The sequence below is a fragment of the Onthophagus taurus genome, chromosome 1, assembly GCF_036711975.1.
Source record: "Onthophagus taurus isolate NC chromosome 1, IU_Otau_3.0, whole genome shotgun sequence".
In the NCBI taxonomy this organism is placed as follows: Eukaryota; Metazoa; Arthropoda; class Insecta; order Coleoptera; family Scarabaeidae; genus Onthophagus; species Onthophagus taurus.
Window position 1 is genome coordinate 42,800,276 of NC_091966.1, and position 23,490 is coordinate 42,823,765.

Below are 23,490 nucleotides of genomic sequence, written 5' to 3' on the forward strand. Positions count from 1 at the left end.
GCTGAAGGATTCGGATGCGCGATATACAGGAATATATCCAAGAATTTCAGAAAAATTGGGAACAAATCCGTGAAAGAAATTGCTCATTCCAAGAAATTTCTGGAGTTCTTTCAAATTTTGAGGTTGAGGAAAATTGCTTCAATTTTTGATTGAGTTGGACGAGAACCTTGGAAGATATGATGGCTTAAAAGATCTATTGAACTTACTCCAAAAGTTATGGAGCGATGAATCAAATTTAGACCCTCGCTATACTTTAAAGACCGTAAAACATGGTGGAGGAAATATTATGGTTTGGGCTGCATTTTCGTGGTTTCCTATTCGTTGGATAACTCAACGAATGGACCAACATTTATACCAAGACATCATGGCGAATACAATGAAGTCATTTGCGGATGAATATATGCCTGTCCCATTCATTTTTATGCAGGATAACGATCCAAAGCATACTGCTAGAAGCGTTAAAGCAAGGTTTTCTGCCGAAAACGTTAATGTTTTGGATTGGCCTGCCCAGAGTTCCGACTTAAACCCAATTGAAAACCTCTGGGCAAATGGTGAAAGGGCTCTGGAAAAGAAAATAAACAACAATGCTGATGAATTGTTCAAAAATGTAAAGAAAATATGGCAGAATATTAAAATCGAACGACGTCACCCTTTAGTAGCTAGTCTTCCTCGAAGGTGCAAAAACGTTCTTAAATTAAGGGGTTATCCTACTAAATATTAGATTTAAATGAAAATTTACATTTAAAACGTTGTTAATTAATTAATTGTTAATTTATAAAAAAACTTAGTGTCCTTAATTAGTTGTCCAAATTAAAATAGCCAATATGTATTTATTTTATACATATATTAATAGCCAATAATGTATTATTTTCGTTCGTGTTTCAATAATTACATGAATTATAAGATAATAAACATCATTTTTTTCGTTCAAGTACATGTGGTAATTACACGTGCACTTTGCAGTTTTTGAAGGAAAAATGCTTCTGCAACCATGTGACCTACAAAATTTATTTATCACTATATAGAGCGGAAATTTTACTGTAGATTTTATATGATCATAGAGTTTTCTGCATCATATAAGAAAGTTATGATGCTCCAAAAAAATATACATACGGCAATTATACGCGAATTTTAGAGTTTTTGGGCGGAAAATGTTTGTGGAACCATGCAATCCATTAAAGTTTTATACTACTGTATAAAGTGGAGAATTTCTTAAGCATTCTATATGTTCAAGGAGTTTTTTTGCATCATATAAGAAAGTTATGATGCCGTAAACATTTACATGTGCTAATTATACGCGAATTTCGATGTTCTTGAAGGAAAAATGGTTCTGCAACCATGCGATCCACAAAATTTATATGCCACTGTGTAGAGCGGAAAATTTCCTATACACTCCATAAGTTTGTGGAGTTTTGTCCGTATCATATAAGAAAGTTATGACGTCGTAAACATTTACATGTGGCAATTATACGCGAATTTTTCAGTTTTTGATGAAAAATGGTTCTGCAACCATGTGATCTACAAAATTTATATACCACTGCATAGAGCGGAAAATTTACTATGGATTCTATATGGTCACAGAGTTTTTTGCATCATATAAGAAAGTTATGAGGCCATAAACATTTACATGTGGTAATTATACGCGAATTTCGCAGTTTTTTAAAGAAAAATGGTTCTGCAACCATGCGATCTACAAAATTTATTTACCACTGTATAGAGTGGAAAATTTACCATAGATTTTGTATGGTCACAGAGTTTTCTGCATCATATAAGAATGTTATGATGCTCTAAACATTTACATACGGCAATTATACGCTGATTTTGTAGTTTTTTTGGGGGAAAATGCTTACAAAATTTATATACCACTGTATAGAGCGGAAAATTTCCTATACTTCCTATATAGGCACAGAATTTTCTGCATCATATAAGAAAGTTATGATGCTATAAACATTTACATGCGGCGATTAAACACTGATTTTTTAGTTTTTGGGGGATAAATGCTTGTGGGACCATGCAATCTACTAAAGTTATATACCAACTGTATAAAGTGGAAAATTTCCTATAGATTCTATATATTCACAGAGTTTTGTCCGTATCATATAAGAAAGTTATGACGCCGTAAACATTTACATGTGGCAATTATACGCGAATTTTTACAGTTTTTGAAGGAAAAATAGTTCTGCAATCATGGGATCTACAAAATTTATATACCATTGTATAGAGCGGAAAATTTCCTATACTTTCTATACAGGCACAGAGTTTTCTGCATCATATAAGAAAGTTATGATGCTATAAACATTTACATGCGGCGATTAAACACTGATTTTGTAGTTTTTGGGGGATAAATGCTTGTGGAACCATGCAATCTACTAAAGTTATATACCAACTGTATAAAGTGGAAAATTTCCTATAGATTCTATATGGTCACAGAGTGATTTGCATCATATAAGAAAGTTACGAGGCCATAAACATTTACATGTGGTAATTATACGCGAATTTCGCAGTTTTTGAAGGAAAAATGGTTCTGCAACTATGTGATCTACAAAATCTATATACCACTGTATAGAGCGGAAAATGTCCTATACATTGCATAAGTTTACGGAATTTTCTGTATCATATAAGAAAGTTTTGAGGTCATAAACATTTATATGCGGCAATTGTACACGAATTTTGCAGTTTTTGAAGGAAAAATTCTTCTGCAACTATGGGATTTACCAAATTTATATACCACTGTATAGAGCGGAAAATTTCCTATACTTTCTATATGGGCACAGAGTTTTCTGCATCATATAAGAAAGTTATGATGCCATAAACATTTACATGCGGCAATTAAACACTAATTTTGTAGTTTTTGGGGGATAAATGCTTGTGGAACCATGCAAGCTACTAAAGTTATATACCAACTGTATAAAGTGGAAAATTTCCTATAGATTCTATATATTCACCGAGTTTTTTCCGTATCATATAAGAAAGTTATGACGCCGTAAACATTTACATGTGGCAATTATACGCGAATTTTTGCAGTTTTTGAAGGAAAAATTCTTCTGCAAGCATGCGATCTACAAAATTTATATACCACTGTATAGAGCGGAAAATTTTCTATACTTTTTATATAGGTATAGAGTTTTCTGCATCATATAAGAAAGTTATGACGCCGTAAACATTTACATGTGGCAATTATACGCGAATTTTTGCAGTTTTTGAAGGAAAAATTCTTCTGCAAGCATGCGATCTACAAAATTTATATACCACTGTATAGAGCGGAAAATTTCCTATAGTATATGATCATGAAGTTTTGTCCATATCATATAAGAAAGTTATGCCGTCGTAAAAATTTACATACGGTAATTATACTCGGAATTTGTAGCTTTTGTGAGGAAAATGTTTGTGGAACCATGTAATCTACTAAACTTATATAACACTTTATAGAGCTGAAAATTTCCTATATGATTGCTACTACTATAGTTTTGTTCCTACCTAATAAAAGAGTTGTTTAAGAAAGGTTAATCTACCGATTCTATGTTTGGGTTGTTTATTATGCCTATTTTTTGGCTGACGCTTGATTTTGACAGGACAAAACCCAGAGTTAGATAGCTCAAAATGTGTTTTTTTTTCAAATTAATGAAGCTTTTTTTTTAATTCGGTTCCATAACGGCCGCACACAGCTTGAAGTTTAATCATATTGAAGTGTATTTGGTACACGACGACGTTTTTTATATTTTACCTCTATTGATGTCATATTAACAGAACACAATGATGTTAGATAAAGAAAAGATCAGGCTTTCTAATGGTATATTTAATATTCTGCTATCTCTAAAGACCACAAAGATATCAGCTTGTAATACAACCTCAATCATAAATGTTAGGAAAATTAATCTTTATATATAATCATGAAATAAAAACGAATTCATCAAAAATTTCATTTATTATTCATTTCATTCTCAATAATTTATTTTCACCTCTTTAAACAATATTTATTACAAAACAGATAAATTGTAAGAAAATAACTGTTTAAATAAAATTACATTATCTCATATTGATTTGATTCTTTTAATTAATTAAATGTGTATTTGAACTAAATTTGATTTGAGAATACTTCTTTGTTATAACCACATGAATATAAAGTATTATTACACCATGTTACACCTCTTACAACAGAACTATGATCATTAATTTGTTTAATTTTTTCAAATTCTCCATTGGCAGTAAATTTAAGGATGATTATTTGGGATGTATCCCCACAAATGGCTATTAAATTATTATTATTATGAGCCATTCGGTAAATGCTGTTGTTAAAGCATCCGGTTATATTTAATATTTCTTTTGGTTTTCTAATATCCAAAGAATAAACATCACCGGAATCACTCCCAATGATTAAATGAGGGGAGTCTTGGAGCCATATGATGCTATTTAATGGACAAAATTCGTTTTGATACATTACATTGGCAGGATTTTTTAATCTTATATCCCAAACACAAGCCTTTCTATCCATTGAACACGAAGAAAATAAGTTTAAATCCGATTTATTTGTATCAACACATCTTATTACATCCGTATGATAATAACTAAAATAAAATTGATTAAGATAAAATCATTTAATTTGTTTTATACAAACCAATAAGTATTTTCTAAAGTAATTGGGTCACTTTCTAGATCATACACATCTATAGAGGCACCATAAGAAGCAATAGCTTTGTAAGAACCCCATGTTGAAAGTTTAGTAACTCTTTGAGATTTTGAAAACTTTTTTCGACAAGAAAGTAAATTATAATTATTTTCTTCCGTGTTTAAAATTAATAAAGTACCATTATCCTCCGAAAGTAAAACCTAAAATATTTGTGTTAAACTTAAGTAAGAAACAACACAGTTTAATTTACGTTGTTATCATCAAGGAATAAAGCATCGGAGGTTGTTGTGTTACTAATAAAATAGCCAGAATAAAAATTTTCTTTGAGACTTTTGAAAGATTCGTAATGGTGTAAAGTTCCCTCCCAATAAGTACCGGATATATTTGAAGATCCCACAATTAATTCACCTAAAATTAACGAATTATTAAAGATTTTTTTTACAACATGTGTTAACCTATAAATTAATACCTTTCTTATTCGCATCAATAAATAATAAGTAATCATACATTATCGGGTGCTTTGATGGTTCTAAAGCCCGTTCTAACGGTTTATTCGGTGGATAAATCATGGTTAAAGCTTCCATAATTACAATGAAAGTTTTAAAAATATTTTGAGGTTAACCGCCTGTCAACAAATTTTAAACGTTGCTGTCAAATTAAAATTTTTATTTTTAACTTAATTATTTTGAATTAAAATAAATTAAACATCATAATTACTGTTTTATTATAAATTAACAATAATAAATTAATTTCGCGTTACAATTAAAATTTCAAACTCAAAATTCGTTACTAACTTCACGTTGACAAAAAGAGTCGGTTAAAAACCAAGATTGAAATAGTTTTTCCATACAAGATTTGATATTTTCGAATATAAACAGGTCTTTTTTTGAATGAAAAGTGAAAAACATGTTACCGTCACAAAAGGCTGTTATAAAACCGTGTTTCGTATCGTTGAATAAAGATTTGGTTGATGACCATATAAAAACAGTCCAAAAAAACTCAATAAAGAAAAAATGTGTCGTATTTCTCGATAAAGACTCGATTATTGAGACAAATAGAGCACAATCAACTCCTCACGAAAGACATTCAATCATTAAAAATTGTGCATTAATGAAGTCTGCAAGCATAGAAAGAAATACCCCCGGGAGAAGGAATGTTTATCCAATTTCGGAACCATCAACCCCTTTGTATGAACCAGCATTATCAAGCGAATTAAGACGAGCAATTGATGAAAAGAATTTATTTACTACAAAAACAAAAAATAAGTTTATGTCAGCTCTTGGAGAGTTAGAAGAAGCCAATGAAGAAGAGAACAGAAAAAGATACAAAAAGAAAGCGATTAATGAAGTTTTAGCTAGTGAAAAGGCTTATATTAAACAATTAGAGTTAATATTTAATTTTTTTGAGAAGCCAATACGAGAAAAGGGGTTATTATCAAGAACTAATTTTGAACTGATATTTGGAGGATTAAACAGCATTTATAAATTAAACAAGGAATTAATGCAAATGTTGGAGTTGAATAAATTGGATGTAGGATCAGCTTTTTTAAAAATTGCTCCATTTTTTAAACTTTATTCGACATATGCTTACGAATTTAAGGATATTTTAGAAGTTATTGAGGTAAATTGAACCAAAAAATGATTAAATTAAATTATTCTTATATGTATGAAGGCTTTCATGGTCAGTGTTAATTGAACTAAAATTAAGAACATTCAAATCAAACCAATTTCTGCTGAACCCGAAAGTTTCTAGTGTTAGTTCTAAATTTAGTTAAATTATTCTTCTTCTCCTGATCTTTATACCTGATGGCATTCAGATAAATCTTTTTCCTATTTCCTCCACTTTCTGGCTAATTGATTATTATTATATTTTTCCTTTATATCTGCTAGAGTCTTCTCTCTCTTCTTTCCAACCTTTTGCTATTCTTTCCTCTCACTTCTTCCTAGGTCTTACCTTGTTTATTATTGTTTATATAGTTATTGTGTTATGTTCCATTCTAATTCCAAGTTTAATTGCTTTCTCTCTATTTTGCTTGATCTACTCCCAGTCTTATTTCCTCATTCCTTATCCTGTCCCACTTCATCTTTCCCACTATTTTCCATAAAAATTTCATTTCCATTGCTGTAATCTTTCCTTCTTGTTTATCTTGGAGTGTCCATAATTCACTGGTATATGTTAATATTGGAAATACCACCAAATTGTACACTTTCAGTTTTATTTTTTTTTCTACTTTATAAGATAACTTTCAAAATTCGCTATAAAATTAGTTTCTTGAAGGATCTTTGTGGAAATAACACCAATTTAGTTCTTGAGAAATAAATTTTTGAAATAATCGACAATTTTTTAAAATTTTGCAATTTATCGCCGATTAAGTTTTAAAAATTCGTAAAAAAATCCATTTCTTGGCATATGACTGTGAACATTTCCTAAAGTGTTAATAAAAGCGTCCTCTTTCCAATGAACCAGCCCGTTTTGATAAATAACTTTTAGTTTTTGAGAAAACAATATTTGAAGTTTTGATATAATTTTCGATGTTGCAATTTTCATGTTGTATCCAGTTTTCTTTAAGTAGCATCTAGTCGTCTACCAGCAATATCAAGTCTTTTACAAGCAGTTGAAGTCTTCTGCAAGTAGCATCTAGTTTTTAAGCAGTATCTAGTATTTTTAAAGCAGTATCTCATTGTCTACCATCAGTATAGTGTCTTCTGTCAACAGTATCTAGCCTTCAAGCAGTAGCTAATCTTCTTGAAGTAATATCTAGTTTACTACCAGCTGTATTTCGTCTTCTATCAGCATTGTAAAGTGTTCTACAAGCAATATCAAATCTTTTACCATCAGTATCTAGAATTCAAGCAGTATCCAATCTTCTTTAAGTAGTATCTAGTCGTCTACCAGTAATATCAAGTCTTCTGCAAGCAGTATGTAATCTTCAAGCAGTACCTAGTCTTCTTCAAACAGCATTCAGTTTTCTTTAAGTAGCATCTAGTCGTCTACCAGCAATATGAAGTCTTTTACAAGCAGTTGAAGTCTTTTGTAAATAGTATCTAGTTTTTAAGCAGTATCTAGTCTTTTTAAAGCAGTATCTCCTTGTCTACCATCAGTATAGTATCTTATGTCAACAGTATTTAGCCTTCAAGCAGTAGCTAATCTTCTTGAAGTAATATCAAGTCTTTTACCAGCAGTATTTAGAATTCAAGCAGTATCCAATCTTCTTTAAGTAGTATCTAGTCGTCTACCAGTAATATCAAGTCTTCTGCCAGCAGTATCTAATCTTTGAGCAGTATCTAGTCTTCTTCAAACAGCATTCAGTTTTCTTTAAGTAGCATCTAGTCGTCTACCAGCAATATCAAGTCTTTTACAAGCAGTTGAAGTCTTCTGCAAATAGTATCTAGTTTTTTAGCAGTATCTAGTCTTTTTAAAGCAGTATCTCCTTGTCTACCATCAGTATAGTATCTTATGTCAACAGTATTTAGCTTTCAAGCAGTAGCTAATCTTCTTGAAGTAATATCAAGTCTTTTATCAGCAGTATTTAGAATTCAAGCAGTATCCAATCTTCTTTAAGTAGTATCTAGTCGTCTACCAGTAATATCAAGTCTTCTGCCAGCAGTATCTAATCTTCAAGCAGTATCTAGTCTTCTTCAAACAGCATTCAGTTTTCTTTAAGTAGCATCTAGTCGTCTACCAGCAATATCAAGTCTTTTACAAGCAGTTGAAGTCTTCTGCAAGTAGTATCTAGTTTTTAAGCAGTATCTAGTATTTTTAAAGCAGTATCTCATTGTCTACCATCAGTATAGTGTCTTATGCCAACAGTATCTAGCCTTCAAGCAGTAGCTAATCTTCTTGAAGTAATATCTAGTTTACTACCAGCTGTATTTGGTCTTCTATCAGCATTGTAAAGTGTTCTACAAGCAATATCAAATCTTTTACCATCAGTATCTAGAATTCAAGCAGTATCCAATCTTCTTTAAGTAGTATCTAGTCGTCTACCAGTAATATCAAGTCTTCTGCCAGCAGTATCTAATCTTCAAACAGTATCTAGTCTTCTTCAAACAGCATTCAGTTTTCTTTAAGTAGCATCTAGTCGTCTACCAGCAATATCAAGTCTTTTACAAGCATTGAATTCCCTTTTGGCGGTAAATACTAGTTAATTGATTTAATGCGTTTTTGTGAAATTTTCAATACATGTTTTTTAATTCGTAGCGAACAACCTGAAGACGATTATAGAATAATCGAAATCGGTCGTTGAGAACAAAATTTTTAAATAAAATTTAATCTTCAGAAATACATTCTGTATTATTTTCACCGATTTTACAAGCAGTTAAAGTCTTCTGCAAGTAGTATCTAGTTTTTAAGCAGTATCTAGTCTTTTGAAAGCAGTATCTCCTTGTCTACCATCAGTATAGTGTCTTATGTCAACAGTATTTAGCCTTCAAGCCGGAGCTAATCTTCTTGAAGTAATACCAAGTCTTTTACCAGCAGTATCTAGAATTCAAGCAGTATCCAATCGTCTTTAAGTAGTATCTAATCGTCTACCAGCAATATCAAGTCTTCTGTCAGCAGTATCTAATCTTCAAGCAGTATCTAGTCTTCTTCAAACAGCATCCAGTTTTCTTTAAGTAGCATCTAGTCGTCTACCAGCAATATAAAGTCTTTTACAAGCAGTTGAAGTCTTCTGCAAGTAGTATCTAGTTTTTAAACAGTATCTACTCTTTAAAGCAGTATTTCCTTGTCTACTGTCAATATAGTGTCTTTTGTCAACAGTATCTAGCCTTAAAAGCAGTAGCTAATCTTCTTGAAGTAATATCTAGTTTACTACCAGCTGTATTTAGTCTTGTATCAGCATTGTAAAGTCTTCTACAAGCAATATCGAGTCTTCTACCAGCAGTATCTAGAATTCAAGCAGTATCCAATCTTCTTTAAGTAGTATATAGTCGTCTACCAGTAATATCAAGTCTTCTGCCAGCAGTATCTAATCTTCAAGCAGTATCTAGTCTTCTTCAAACAGCATCCACTTTTCTTTAAGTAGCATCTAGTCGTCTACCAGCAATATCAAGTCTTTTACAAGCAGTTGAAGTCTTCTGCAAGTAGTATCTAGTTTTTAAGCAGTATCTAGTCGTTTTAAAGCAGTATCTCCTTGTCTATCATCAGTATAGTGTCTTCTGTCAACAGTATCTAGCCTTCAAGCTGTAGCTAATCTTCTTGAAGTAATATCTAGTTTACTATTAGCTGTATTTGGTCTTCTATCAGCATTGTAAAGTCTTCTACAAGCAATATCAAGTCTTCTACCAGCAGTATCTAGTCTTCAAGTAGTATCCAGTCTTCTTTAAGTAACATCTAGTCGTTTACCAGCAATATCACGTCATTTGCTGTATTAAGTCTTTTGCAAGCAGTATGTAATTTTCTAGTATCTCGTCTTTTTTAAGCAGTATCTCATTTTCTACCAGCAGTATAGTGTCTTCCAGCAGTATCTAGTCTTCTAACAGTAGTATCAAGTATTCTGCACGCAACATCAAGCCTGCAAGCAGTATTTAGTTTTCTTGAAGCAGTATCTCGTCTTTTACCCGTTTGGGCGTCTAAACCCGTGCGTCTGAGGACGCTTTCTAGACCTAGAACTAGGAACATTCAAGCTTAGCCGCACGTCTCTCAAGACGGCTAAACCCAAACGATTCTAGTTCTAGGTCTTGTGTTAGTTTTAGTGATAGTGCCAGTGTAAAACTAGAACTAACACTAGACCTAGAACTAGAAACATTCGGGTTTAGCCGTGTGTCTGAAGGTGCACCAGTATTAAGTCTGCTTCAAAGTCTGCTAGTTTTGTGTTAGCAGTATCTAGTCCTCTAATAGTAGTACCAACTCTTGCACATAGTATCTAGTCTTTTATTAGCAGTCTATACTCTTCATCAAGCAGTAGCTAATCTTCTTGCAGTAAGATCTAGTTTACTACCAGCAGTATTTGATCTTCTATCAGCATTGTAAAGTCTTCTACAAGCAATTTCAAGTCTTCTGCCAGCAGTATCTAGAATTCAAGCAGTATCCAATCTTCTTTAAGTAGTATCTAGTCGTCTACCAGCAATATTTGATCTTCTATCAGCATTGTAAAGTCTTCTACAAGCAATATCAAGTCTTCTGTCACCAGTATCTAATTTTCAAGCTGTATCTAGTATTCTTCAAACAGCATCCAGTTTTCTTTAAGTAGCATCTAGTCGTCTACCAGCAATATCAAGTCATTTGCAAGCAGTTGAAGCCTTCTGCAAGTAGTATCTAGTTTTTAAGCAGTATTTAGTCTTTTTAAAGCAGTATCTCCTTGTGTACCATCAGTATAGTGTCTTCTGTCAACAGTATCTAGTCTTCAAGCAGTATCCAGTCTTCTTTAAGTAACATCTAGTCGTTTACCAACAATATCAAGTCATTTGCAAACTGTATTAAGTCTTTTGCAAGCAGTATGCAATTTTCAAGTAGTATCTTATCTTTTTCAAGCAGTATCTCATTTTCTACCAGCAGTATAGTGTCTTCAAGCAGTATCTAGTCTTCTAACAGTAGCATCAAGTATTCTGCACGCAATATCATGCCTGCAAGCAGTATTTAGTCTTCTTGAAGCAGTATCTAGTGTTCTTGAAGCAGTATCTACTTGTCTGCCAGCAGTATAGTGTCTTCTGTTATTAGTATCTAGTCTTCAAGCAGTATCCAGTCTGCTTTAAGTAACATCTAGTCGTCTACCAGCAATATTACGGCATTTGCAAGCTGTATTAAGTCTTCTTCAAGCAGTATCTAGTTTTTAAGCAGTATCTCACTTTCTACCAGCAGTATAATGTCTTCTTCAAGCAGTATCTAGTCTTCTAACACTAGTATCAAGTATTCTGCACGCAATATCAAGCCTGCAAGCAGTATTTAGTCTTCTTGAAGCAGTATCTCGTCTTTTACCCGTTTGGGCGTCTAAATCCGTGCGTCTGAGGACGCTTTCTAGACCGAGAACTGGAAACATTCGAGTTTAGCCGCACGTCTCTCAAGACGGCTAAACCCGAATTAGCTCTATTAGTTCTAGGTTCTGTGTTAGTTCTAGGTCTAGTGTTAGTTCTAATTTTAGCACAATAAAAATATGCGATATAGTGATATCTTATGCTAACTAGCGCTACCTACCTAACTAATTTAAATTATATTTTTAGAAAAGTGAAGAAAATAATTACGAATTTTACAAATTCATTGAAAACCAAGAATCTCGCCCGGAAGTTCAATCAAAACTCTCTGCATTATTAATAACCCCAATTCAAAGAGTTCCACGTTATTGTCTCCTATTAAAACAAATTTTAGACCACAGCAAACCAAACGAAGACGATTACGATGATATTAAACAATCTTTAAAGGAAGTTGAAAAATCCGCGAAACATATCGATACATTGGTCGAGCAAAAAGAGAACAGTATTCGCTTAGTTGAAATTCAAACGGCGTTAATCGATCATAAACCGATTATAATAAAACCGGGTCGATTTCTTATCCACGAAGGTCCCGTTTTAAAAATAGTAGCTTCTAGTGTTTGTCCTATTTATTTAATTTTATTAAACGATATTATTTTATTTTGTAAAACTAAAAAGAAAACGGTTAAAACGAAAAATTGTTTGAAATGTGAGATGATTTATCCGTTGGCGTCGTGTAAAATTGTCGAAAAAGTTATTTCGAGAAATATTCATATCAGCTGTGAAAACGAAAATGTGATGATTTTTATTGAAAAACCTAAAGAATTTACCAAGTGGATCACCACTTTAAAAGATGCTCAAACGAAAGCGGTACTGAATAGGATGACTTTAAGGAAAGAAAGTTCTTTGAGAAAACCCGCTCATTACAAAAATTTGAATCAGTATAACGAAGTTGATTTAAGTCCTTGCGTACCGCAAAGAAAACGATTATTAAATGAAACGTTTTATAAATTTGATGAAGAGTACTCAGAGAGTCCATCTAAGAAGTTTTGCTCATCAAAAAAAGATAGCTTATTTCCGTTAAGATCGCATTTATTATCTAGGAATCCAATCGGTCATAAACGAAGTCAATCAGTATCAAACTCAATTATTAAAGATTCAGTCAAAGTTGAAGATCCGGATGTTTACGTTTTTGGAGAACCATCCAATGTTAACCGGGGATTTAACTTTAGCATTACAAACTTTTTCAGTAACATTGGTAACTCTTTAAAGCGTTTATTTAGGTATAAATAATGTACTTCTATTTAAAATTTATTTTATAAGTATAACTTTTATTAATATTCTATATTATTAATATTGTGAAGAAAATATATGTAACTTCAAGAGATTGTTTTATTTAACATTATTTTATTGTTGTAACAAATAACTTATTTTTGACCTATTTGAATAATATGTAGTTATATACTATCCCGTCCTTTGAGGGTTCATTTTGTGGATAAACATTCCATTTCATTTTGATATTTTTTAATATAAAACGGTTATTTTTGTATAAAAAAAATATGTTATCACAGAACCCTGTTATAAAATCGTGTTTATTGAATAAAGGTTTCCTTAATGACCAGTTAAAACAATCCGAAGAGTCTAGCATAACTTTAATTAGTATTTGTATTATTTTACATTAAATTATAAAACCAACTTTTTTGTAGTTTTTAATATACAGGTGTCCTGTATCTGTTTAAATCTTAAGTTGTAATAATAACTAAGTGTAATAATAACTTCAAACCGTTATTCTGTGGTTATAACTAAGACATTACATGGACACTTTTTTTACAGAGAATTTGATGACGTAGTCAAAAAAATGTTTTGGTTTTAGATTTTGAGATATTATGACAGTTTTCGTTTTTTTAAATGGAAACAACCACTAATTATTTGCTTATTAAATTCGTTTTTTTTTTCTGGTTACAAAAATATAATGATAATAAAACTAAATATAAACTTTCTTTTAGTGTCGTCAAAGAAATTATTTATTATTTACAGTTTCCTGTAAATTACGGTACTATAACTAAAAATTATTCTACTAAAAATTTATATAAAATTTACTTTATTTTCTAATATGTAACATTTTAACACGTTAAATGTTTCGTAATCCATCTTAAAAAAACAGGATTTTTACAATTTGACACTTCAGAAAATTTTTGAATACAAACAAATGTTGCTATGTTTATTTGAATTTAATAAAATATATGAGCGCCATCTATCAATAATTTATTAAGTCATTTAATAATAATATTAAATATTAATAAAAAATGTGAAATAATGCAATCTATTCCAAGTTTTGGGTAAAACAAATATAAATTAAATAGTTCAACAAATGTATTTGTTTCAAATATCAGAAATATGTTTTTTTTTAATTTTTAGTTATAATTTATAGGAAACTGTAAATTTAATTTCTTTGGTGACACTAAAGAAAAGTTTATTTTTAGCTTTATTCTAAAACAAGAAATAGACCTGTAAAACTCTATATTTTTGTAATCAGAAAAAAATAACGTATTTAATAAGCGAATAATCAGTGGTTGTTTCCATTTAAAAAAACGAAAATTGTCATGGTTTCTTAAAATCTAAAACCGAAAAATTTTGTTTGACTTCATCATGAAATTCTCTGTAAAAAAGTGTCCATATAATGTCGTAGTTATAATACTCCACCTATAATAATAACCAAGATAATTGCACTTGTTGGTTTTACGATATTTTCAATTTTGGCCTCTAGGGGAAGATGACAGCACTTTGAGGTTTCGGCATTAGCAGTTTCTCGAAAAACGATATCATGACATGTAAGCTACTTTTTTTCTAACTCTTATAGTTTCCGAATTAGCTTATTAGGACATCGAATTTGAACCATCCTGTACAACTAACACTAGATCTAGAACTAGAATCATTCGGGTTTAGCCGTCTTTAAAGACGTGCGGCTAACCCCGAATGTTTCTAGTTCTAAATCTAGTGTTAGTTCTAGTGATAATTCTAAGCAGAGGCTTCTTTCTTTTGCAGTATTTAGACCTGTCAGGAGTAGCTAGTCTTCAGAAAGCAGTATTTAGTGTTCCAGACGCTGTATTTAGACCTGTCGGCAGTATCTGGTCTTCAGAAAGCAGTATTTAGTCTTCTAGAAGCAGTATCTAGTCTTTTGCCAAAGTTATGTATATTTTCTCCAAAATATTTATCTTTCCTTTGCAGTATTTAGACCTGTTAGCAGTATCTAGTCTTCAGAAAGCAATTTTAGTCTTTAGAAGGCAGTATATAGCCTTAGGTTGTGTATTGTTATTGAACTAAAACTATGTAGAACTGACACTATACCTAGAACTAGAATCATTTGGGTTTAGCCATATATACACTATCTCCTATATCGCTGACTCGCTATCTAAGCAATGAGTGGCGAGCATTTCCATCAAAGGCAGACGGAATGATATATGTTTTGTCTTTGTCGTGCCCCCATGTCGCGAAGGCGCTTGCGCGAATCGTAAATTTTAAAGAGTTTAAAGTGTTTCGCGCGTATTTTATGCAGCTTTGAAATGCAATTATTGTAGATAATTTACTTTAGTTATAAATTATCGTAAATGCATCAAATAAATTAGAATATATGTACTTTTGTGTGAAATTGACTCAACGTCAATTATAACAATATAACAATTATAACAATATTGCTTTAAATATCAACTTTATGTAGGTTGTTCATTAAACATTATATTCTTTAAAATTAAATTAATACATAGTAATTATTAAAAATGTGTACCAAAGTTATTAATTTTTAACATAATTTGTGAGCTCACGCCCTTTAATGAAGTTGTTACATTAATTAAAGATATAAAATATGTACTTAGGGTACTTACTATTTAATGTACATAATATTCTGTCATAAAATTTTCATCATATCGATGTAATTATTAATTAAATTTTTAAGAAAAATGTTTCAAGAAAAGGAGGGCTTTGAATTCTTTTTTATTACACTGAGATCTTTCCTTCTACCTGCTCAACAAATTTTTAGGCCCCAAAAATATCTTCCCTACTCTTTTTCTTTTTTATTTTACTTTTAACAAATTTTCTTCACTTTCTTAAGAAATAATACTTATATTTTAAATTGCTTAGTCCTAAAATATGTTAATAATTATGTTATTATACACATGAAACCTATAATATACATAACTAAATATTTAGATTTTAGGTTATGTTTATGTCAAACCGCCATTTTGGCTCGAAAACAGGCGTCATGAACCGCGGTACTTTGTAAATCTAAGGACTTTATAAAAAAATATATATGAGCGCCATCTACCAATAATTTATTAAGTCATTTAATAATAATATTAAATATTAATAAAAAATGTGAAATAATGCAATCTATTCCAACTTTTGGGTAAAACAAATATAAATTAAATAGTTCAACAAATGTATTTGTTTCAAATATCAGAAATATGTTTTTTTTTAATTTTTAGTTATAATTTATAGGAAACTGTAAATTTAATTTCTTTGACGATACTAAAAAAAAGTTAATTTTTAGTTTTATTCTAAAACAAGAAATAGACCTGTAAAACCCTACATTTTTGTAATCAGAAAAAAATAACGTATTTAATAAGCGAATAATCAGTGATTGTTTTCATTTAAAAAAACGATATTTTCAATTTTGGCCTCTAGGGGAAAAACAAAAGACGATAGCGCTTTGTGGTTTTCGGCATTAGCAGTTTCTCGAAAAACAAGACATGTAAGCTACTTTTTTTCTAACTCTTATAGTTTCCGAGTTAGCCTATTCGGACATCGAATTTGAACCATCCTGTACAACTAACACTAGATCTAGAACTAGAATCATTCCGAAACTTTCTAGTTCTAGGTCTAGTGTTAGTTCTAGTTTTACACTAGCACTCTTACTATGTAGAACTAACACTATACCTAGAACTAGAATCATTTGGGTTTAGCCGTCTTTAGAGACGTGTGGCTAAACTCAAATGTTTCTAGTTTTAGTGTTAGTTCTAGTGACAGTTTTAAGTAGCACTAGTTGGCACTAAATAGTCCTAGGTTGTGTATTGCCGAATGATTCTAGTTCTAGATCTAGTGTTAGTTTTAATCATTCTTCAGCTTTACGCATTATTCAGTTCTATTTTTTCCCAACAACTACAAATTAGCTGCTTTCCAGGCTTTTATTGTCAAACTATTGAAATATCCTCTAGACTATACATCCAGACTAAAAGAACTAAATTTTATTAACAGATTAGCAAGAGAAAATGGTTATCCAAGTTGTACCAATTACTGTATAAAAACCTCATAAAACTAGACCCTTTATACTCTACGAATAAAAATAACTTTGACAATTATAAGACAATAACATACAATAAAATAAACTGCAAAATTAAAACCATACTACAAACCTATGGTGTATTTGTCAGCTTTAAATATAAAGGACAACTGGGTGATTCGATTTCTGACTACAAACAAAAAGAAAACGTTTTGGATTGTAGTGGTATCTATTCTGTTAAGTGTTGCGATTGTTCTGCTATGTATGTTGGTCAGACCGGTCGAAAATTACAAAAAAGATTATGCGAACATAAAACCAGATGCACTTCGAACATTTTCAAACATAAATTAGAAACAGGCCATAACATTGATTATGACAATGTACAGGCTGGTTCAAATTCGATGTCCATATAGGCTAACTCGAAAACTATAAGAGTTAGAAGAAAAGTAGCTGACATGTCATGATCTCGTTTTTCGAGAAACTGCTAATGCCGAAAACCTCATAGCGTTATCGTCTTTTGTTTTTCCGCTAGAGGCCAAAATTGAAAATATCGTAAAACCCGCAAATGTAATTATCTTGGTTATTATTATAGGTGGAGTATTATAACTAAGACATTATATGGACACTTTTTTACAGAGAATTTGATGACGTAGTCAAAAGAATTTTGTCGGTTTTAGATTTTGAGATATTATTACAATTTTCGTTTTTTTAAATGGAAACAACCACTGATTATTGGCTTCATAAATTCGTTATTTTTTTCTGATTACAAAAATATAGGGTTTGACAGGTCTATTTGTTATTGTTTTAGAATAAAACTAAAAATAAACTTTTCTTTTAGTGTCGTCGAAGAAATTAAATTTACAGTTTCCTGTAAATTACGGTTCTTTAAAAATTAAAACAACATATTTCTGATATTTGAAACAAATATATTTGTTGAACTGTTTAATTTATATATGTTTTACACAAAAGTTGGAATAGGTTGCATTATTTCACATTTTTTATTACGATTTAATATTATTTTTAAACGACTTCGATAAATTATCGATAGATGGCGCGCATATGCTTTTTTTTTTAATTCAAATAAACATAGCAACATTTGTTTGTATTTAAAAAGTGTCAAAAATTTTCTGAAGTGTCACTTTAAAAATCCTGGTTTTAAGATCAATTACGAAAATTTTGAAAAGTTTGACATGTTAGAATGTTACATATTAAAAAATTATTTGTTTTTAAATACCAGAAGTTATCTTCGTATTTAATTGTTAACTTTTTAGATTTTACCTACCGTCCCGTAACTTACAGGAAACTGTAAATTTAATTTCCTCGACGACACTAGATGGAAATTTTATAAAAAAAGTTTATTTTTAGCTTTATTCTAAAACAATAACAAATAGACCCGTCGAACCCTATATTTTTGTAATCAGAAAAAAATAACGAATTTAATAAGCGAATAATCAGTGGTTGTTTCTATTTAAAAAAACGAAAATTCTCATGATATCTCAAAATCTAAAACCGAAAAATTTTTTTTGACTATGCCATGAAATTCTCTGTAAAAAAGTGTCCATATAATGTCTTTGTTATAATACTCCACCTATAATAATAACCAAGATAATTACACTTATTGGTTTTACGATATTTTCAATTTTGGCCGGAAAAACAAAAGACGATAGCGCTATGAGGTTTTCGGCTTTTCTTCTAACTCTTATAGTTTTCGAGTTAGCCTATTCGGACATCGAATTTGAATCACCCTGTACAACTCCTACATAAGTGTAAAAAAGGTTTGAAAATGAATTTCCTTGAAATGTTCGAAATCGATAAACTTAAGCATAATGATAACTATCTTACTTTAAATGATCAACTAGAAAACTATTATAAACCATTATACGCCTTTTTGAAAAAATAATTTCATTTTAAAATTATTTTACTCTGATATTTTTATTCCTTTTTGTAAGCGGTTTGAAATTTAGTTCGATGTTGATTTAACAGTCGTCTTTGGAGTTCAATTGTGTACTATTCTTGTTTAGAATAGTTATTTTCCTGTTTCTTTTAAATAATGTTTTATTTTAACGTAGAAATTTGTTTGTTCAGCGTGATGTTTTAACTATTTGACTGTAAGTTGAGATATATTTATGCAATTTTATTGTTTTTTATATATCCTTTTGTAGATTTGGCTGATGATGACATCATAATATGTCGAAACTAGGTAGTACCAAGTACATAAACTTAATTAATAAAAAACTTTAGAGGTCAAGAGGCCTACTTATTATTACTTCATTTCAACATATTCAGTTCTAGTTTTACACTTGCACTTTAGGAATAAGTTTTAATCCAAATTGGCTGAAATAATAACAATATAAGTAGCATTATTAAATTGGTTAAGACAACTTAATTAATTAATAAAAAAACTTTAAATTAATTTGTTACAAATTTTATTGAAATCAACAACATCAAACCTAAACTATTTTTGCTACGGTTTATAACAAGATATAATTCTACCTAAAACTCCGATATTAGCGGAGAAAAACGCAACACTTTGAATCCAAATAAAAATAAACGTGTTTTTCCCTTGAAACTCCAAAAGATAAGCCGGATATAACCAAGCCAATTGAGCCACGATCCAAATTAAAACCAACACGATCGACGTGAATTTATTAATTTTAATTTGCCACAAACACAACGGCAAAATCACCATTAACCACATAAAATATTGCGATGTAAGAACCGTGTTGTAAGTAATCATAACAAAAGTGATTGAAAACAACGAAAAACACAAAGAGGATTTATTTAAGCCATAACGAATCGATAAAACGGTTATTAATAAATATTGTGGCAAAACGGTAAGAATTCTTTGCCAAATATTGACGATTTTTAAATCGGCCGATAAATATTGGAGATAAAAATATAAAGAGAAGTTGTGGCGGGTGTCTTTTCGAATGAAATGATAAATGTAGGTTTCATATAAAAATTGGTACCCATAAAGGAAATAAAAGAAAGTTGTTAATGAAATTAATGCGAGTAAAGTTCCAAAAATTAATTTTAACTGTTTAAAATTAGGAATTAAGTATTTAATATAAACAATTTTAGTCAGTTTTAAATTAGTTTTCGAATTTTGATTCATAAAATAAGCAAGGCTATACATTAAGGGGTACAAACGAAAATGAATAACAAAGCCATGAATTAATCCGGCTAAAAATTGTGAGTCACATTGCAACAAATAAATTGTTAATAAAACGAAAATTGATGAAATTGCATCGCAATTACCTCGCGTTGATATTATAAAAACAGAGGGGTTATACAACCAAAAAAATGAACTAATTTTCGCTTTAACCTCTAAATCATTTTTATCATGATTAACCAAACTATTTAATTTAACAATTTTATAAATTAAATACCCTGCGATTACATCAAACAAAGAAAAGAACCATTTCCCAAACGATTGATGAATCAAAACATTAGGAACCATCAAAAAAGCCAAAATTGGGCTATACCGATAAGTATCCCTTTTATACGGAGAATCCCCTTCGATTACACATCGAGCCCCATCCGAAAAAACTTTATAATCAACATCCGTATAAGAAACTTTAAAATAATCATCATGAAAATCCCCATAAATTATTAAAACCCCCCTCAAAATAAACCCAATAATTAAATGACCCCAAATCTCTAATCCAACGAATTTCTTAAACATTTTTAAATCTTCGTTTTCAATTTACCAGCACTCTTTTGTAAACAATTCTTAAACAGTTTAAATTCATTCGCGCAATCGTTCATTTCAATCGAACTTTTCTTTAAAACGCACTTTGCGTAATTTCCCGCTTCCGTTTTACAACCGGCCAATATAAAAGGATATTGACGAAATCGGTGACGTGCTTTTTGAACGGACTCCATTTAATCCCTAAAACGAGATTTATGCGTCGCAAGTAACTCCTCTAAACTGGGGCGTTCCTCCTTACTGATGAAAAAGTCGTAAATCGGGCGCGAAAATAACACGGATAATGCGCAAGTTGTTAATATTCCGATAAATAATCTCGGGTTACGTTGTGACCACTTTAAACTCTTTTTTTGTTGCCTGTAATAATTCATTCCGGCTTTTTCTTGTCGGAATTAACTTTGAAACCTTCGCAAACGAAACTTCGGTCACCCCAACGGCGACAACAATCTATCATATCTTGAATTACGTCTTTACAAGAATCTTCTTTATAATTGCGATCTAAACGAATTTATTTTAATTATTTTGAGGTTATGTTATTATATTGAATAATTACCGTTTAAACAATCTTGTATTTTACAAGCGTAAGCTTTACAAGGATCTTTCTTTTTCATGAATTTAAACTAAAAATACTTTAAATGTGATGTAACGTGTTATGAAAAAGGTTAAATTATTACAAATTAGAATAGAACCTCTATTATAAAATCATCTGTCAAAAGAACGTCAAAAATTAAATTTTAGTTTATTTTAAAAATTAATATTTTATTGATTCGATTTATTATTAAACGATTAATTAAGCTAAAAATTAAATTGATTCGATTTTTTTAAAAGAAATATATATTTTTTTTTAAATAAACCGGTTGTATTGATTACACTATTTAGGGATTTTTTTTATTAACAAATCTGTCAGATTTCAAAGTTTCGAATAAAAAAAATCCCGATACAAATTTTAATTTATTAATGAAACATTAAATAATTGAAATTATGTACGAAATGATTGATATCGAAACTTCCCCGGTTGTTTCTAAATTAATGGGAAGATTTAGAATGTTACTTAATAGACAAGGTGATTATTTTTTTAGGTTATAAAGTGAAATTCCCCTAACTCGAAACGCTAAGGGAGCGGGAGAAAACTAAACTAATCTAACACTGAATCCTTACTAAATAATAATTAAAACTAGAACTAACACTATACCTACAACTACCTAGAATCTTTTAATTCTAGGTATTGTGTTAGTTCTAGTTTTACACTTATACTGTCACTAGAAATAACATTAGATTTAGGACTAGAATCATTTGGGTTTAGTCGTCTTTAGAGACATGCAGCTAAACCTAAATGTTTCTAGTTCTAGGTATAGTTTTACTTCTGGTAACTTCCCTTAGCCACGTAACTTCTGAATAAACCATACAATCTAGCAATAGTTGGCACTTTTCGTAAAAATAAGTCAGAAATACAATATCTGGGCATCACACTTGACAATAAAATGACATGGAGAGCCCACCTAGATAATAGAGTAAAAAAAGCGTACGTTGCATTCGGTCAATGCCGGAGGGCTATAGGTAAGACATGGGGTTTGTCACCCAGAAATGCCCTCTGGATTTACACGGCTGTAATCCGACCTATGCTTACTTATGGTGCAGTAGTATGGTGGTCAAAGACCCTACAGTCTACATCCACTACTGCACTTAATAAAGTACAGAGACTTGCGTGTTTGTATGTTACAGGTGCGCTGATCCAACTTGGTAGGTAAGACTTTTACAATTTATACTGACAGTAGACAAGCTATTTTAGCCCTGAGTAGAATAACAATTACCTCAGGACTTGTTATGGGTTGTCATCTGACATTGGAGAAGGCCGCAGTGCATAACTGTGTCATACTTCAATGGATAAAAGGACACTCGACTTGTTCAGGTAACAAGCACGCTGATAGGCTTGCCAAAAGGGCTGCCAAGCGAGCGCCATGTTCGCCTGAACCGATAATCGCTCCGTCCTTATCAACTCAGATTGAGATAATTAAAGATTTTACCCACAAAAAGTTCATGAACTGGTGGGATAGGGTTAAGGGTTGCCATCTGTCTAAGGAAGTATTACATTATCCTTCAGCAGAGGCAGCCTTGTCTTTCGTAAGGCTTGGTAGAAACGCTCTACGAACTGTAACGGGACTCGTCACGGGTCACTGTAAGGTAAACAAGCATCTTTATAACCTCAAGCTTGCTATTAGTCCTCTCTGTCGCCTCTGTAAAGAGAGCGAGGAGACGGTCCGACACATCTTGTGTGAATGCCCCACTCTGCAAGACCTCAGAATGAGAGACTTCGGAGAGGAATGGCCGACCACAGATGGCATCAGGAACACACCTCTGAGCTGTATCCTAGCCTTCGGAAATTCCTTAGGCTGGTTGATGTAGCCGGAGACAGTGTAGGAGGATGTACAAGGGGCCCGTTGGGGCCTAGGTGCTGTGTGCGTAGCATACCCTCCGCTTTCCTACATACATACATACAAGTCAGAAATACTTATGGAATTACAAGACCATAAATCCCGGAAATGTGGAACTTCTGTCCTTGCATTTGATGATAAAATGACTCTTGTGTCTTATAAACCTAAACAAAATAAAATAGTTCGTTAACTTTCGACAATGCATTAAACAGACTGTATAAATTAACAAACAAACAAACCGGATATAATCCACACCTATAATGCGACAAAAGGAGCTGTTGATTCTTTTGACCAAATGGTGCAGAGAATGTGCGTCAATAGAAAGACCAGGAGATGGCCTCTTTGTTTTTTCTACAATATGCTCAACATTGCAGTAGTGAATTCCTATGTCATATATAACCATAATGGAATAAAAAGAGGACAGACACCATTATCAAGGCAAGAATTTGTTCTTAAACTTCAAGAACAACTCACCAGACTATGGCAACAAGAAAAGTTACAAAATTGCCCCTCCTAGTAAAGAAAATTGAAAGACTCTC

The 23,490-nt window shown here is 31.3% G+C and overlaps 4 protein-coding genes across 4 annotated transcripts; 1 reads left to right on the plus strand and 3 right to left on the minus strand.

The window, feature by feature from the left end:
• Positions 1-3,906: 3,906 nt before the first annotated feature.
• Positions 3,907-5,272, minus strand: LOC111421886 (methylosome protein WDR77-like). Its single transcript, XM_023055085.2, has 4 exons — positions 5,097-5,272; positions 4,878-5,035; positions 4,616-4,827; positions 3,907-4,565 (listed from the first exon to the last, which is right to left on the minus strand). Exons 1-4 carry the CDS (start codon positions 5,209-5,211, stop codon positions 4,076-4,078), a joined length of 975 nt encoding a protein of 324 aa, XP_022910853.2. The 5' UTR covers positions 5,212-5,272; the 3' UTR covers positions 3,907-4,075.
• A 149-nt stretch (positions 5,273-5,421) lies between these two features.
• LOC111421887 (Rho guanine nucleotide exchange factor 4) lies at positions 5,422-12,923 on the plus strand. Its single transcript, XM_023055086.2, has 2 exons — positions 5,422-6,247; positions 11,788-12,923. Exons 1-2 carry the CDS (start codon positions 5,534-5,536, stop codon positions 12,826-12,828), a joined length of 1,755 nt encoding a protein of 584 aa, XP_022910854.2. The 5' UTR covers positions 5,422-5,533; the 3' UTR covers positions 12,829-12,923.
• Positions 12,924-19,219: 6,296 nt separating this feature from the next.
• Positions 19,220-20,495, minus strand: LOC111421888 (Phosphatidylinositol glycan anchor biosynthesis class M). The gene has a single exon (XM_023055087.2). The coding sequence runs from the start codon at positions 20,493-20,495 to the stop codon at positions 19,275-19,277; it is 1,221 nt and encodes a 406-aa protein (XP_022910855.2). The 3' UTR covers positions 19,220-19,274.
• A 2-nt stretch (positions 20,496-20,497) lies between these two features.
• LOC111421889 (NADH dehydrogenase [ubiquinone] 1 alpha subcomplex assembly factor 8) lies at positions 20,498-20,695 on the minus strand. The gene has a single exon (XM_071201390.1). It carries the CDS (start codon positions 20,693-20,695, stop codon positions 20,498-20,500), a length of 198 nt encoding a protein of 65 aa, XP_071057491.1.
• Positions 20,696-23,490: the final 2,795 nt, after the last annotated feature.

What these genes read in the sequence shown, in the direction of transcription:
- LOC111421886 (XM_023055085.2), bottom strand. Translation starts at nt 5,211, where the DNA reads ATGGAAGCTTTAACCATGATTTATCCACCGAATAAACCGTTAGAACGG. An exon ending in TATTGATGCGAATAAGAAAG is followed by an intron (nt 5,036 to 5,096) that starts GTATTAATTTAT and finishes CGTTAATTTTAG; the next exon opens with GTGAATTAATTGTGGGATCT. An exon ending in TATTCCTTGATGATAACAAC is followed by an intron (nt 4,828 to 4,877) that starts GTAAATTAAACT and finishes CAAATATTTTAG; the next exon opens with GTTTTACTTTCGGAGGATAA.
- LOC111421888 (XM_023055087.2), bottom strand. Translation starts at nt 20,495, where the DNA reads ATGTTTAAGAAATTCGTTGGATTAGAGATTTGGGGTCATTTAATTATT.
- LOC111421889 (XM_071201390.1), bottom strand. Translation starts at nt 20,695, where the DNA reads ATGGAGTCCGTTCAAAAAGCACGTCACCGATTTCGTCAATATCCTTTT.
- LOC111421887 (XM_023055086.2), top strand. Translation starts at nt 5,534, where the DNA reads ATGTTACCGTCACAAAAGGCTGTTATAAAACCGTGTTTCGTATCGTTG. An exon ending in ATATTTTAGAAGTTATTGAG is followed by an intron (nt 6,248 to 11,787) that starts GTAAATTGAACC and finishes TTATATTTTTAG; the next exon opens with AAAAGTGAAGAAAATAATTA.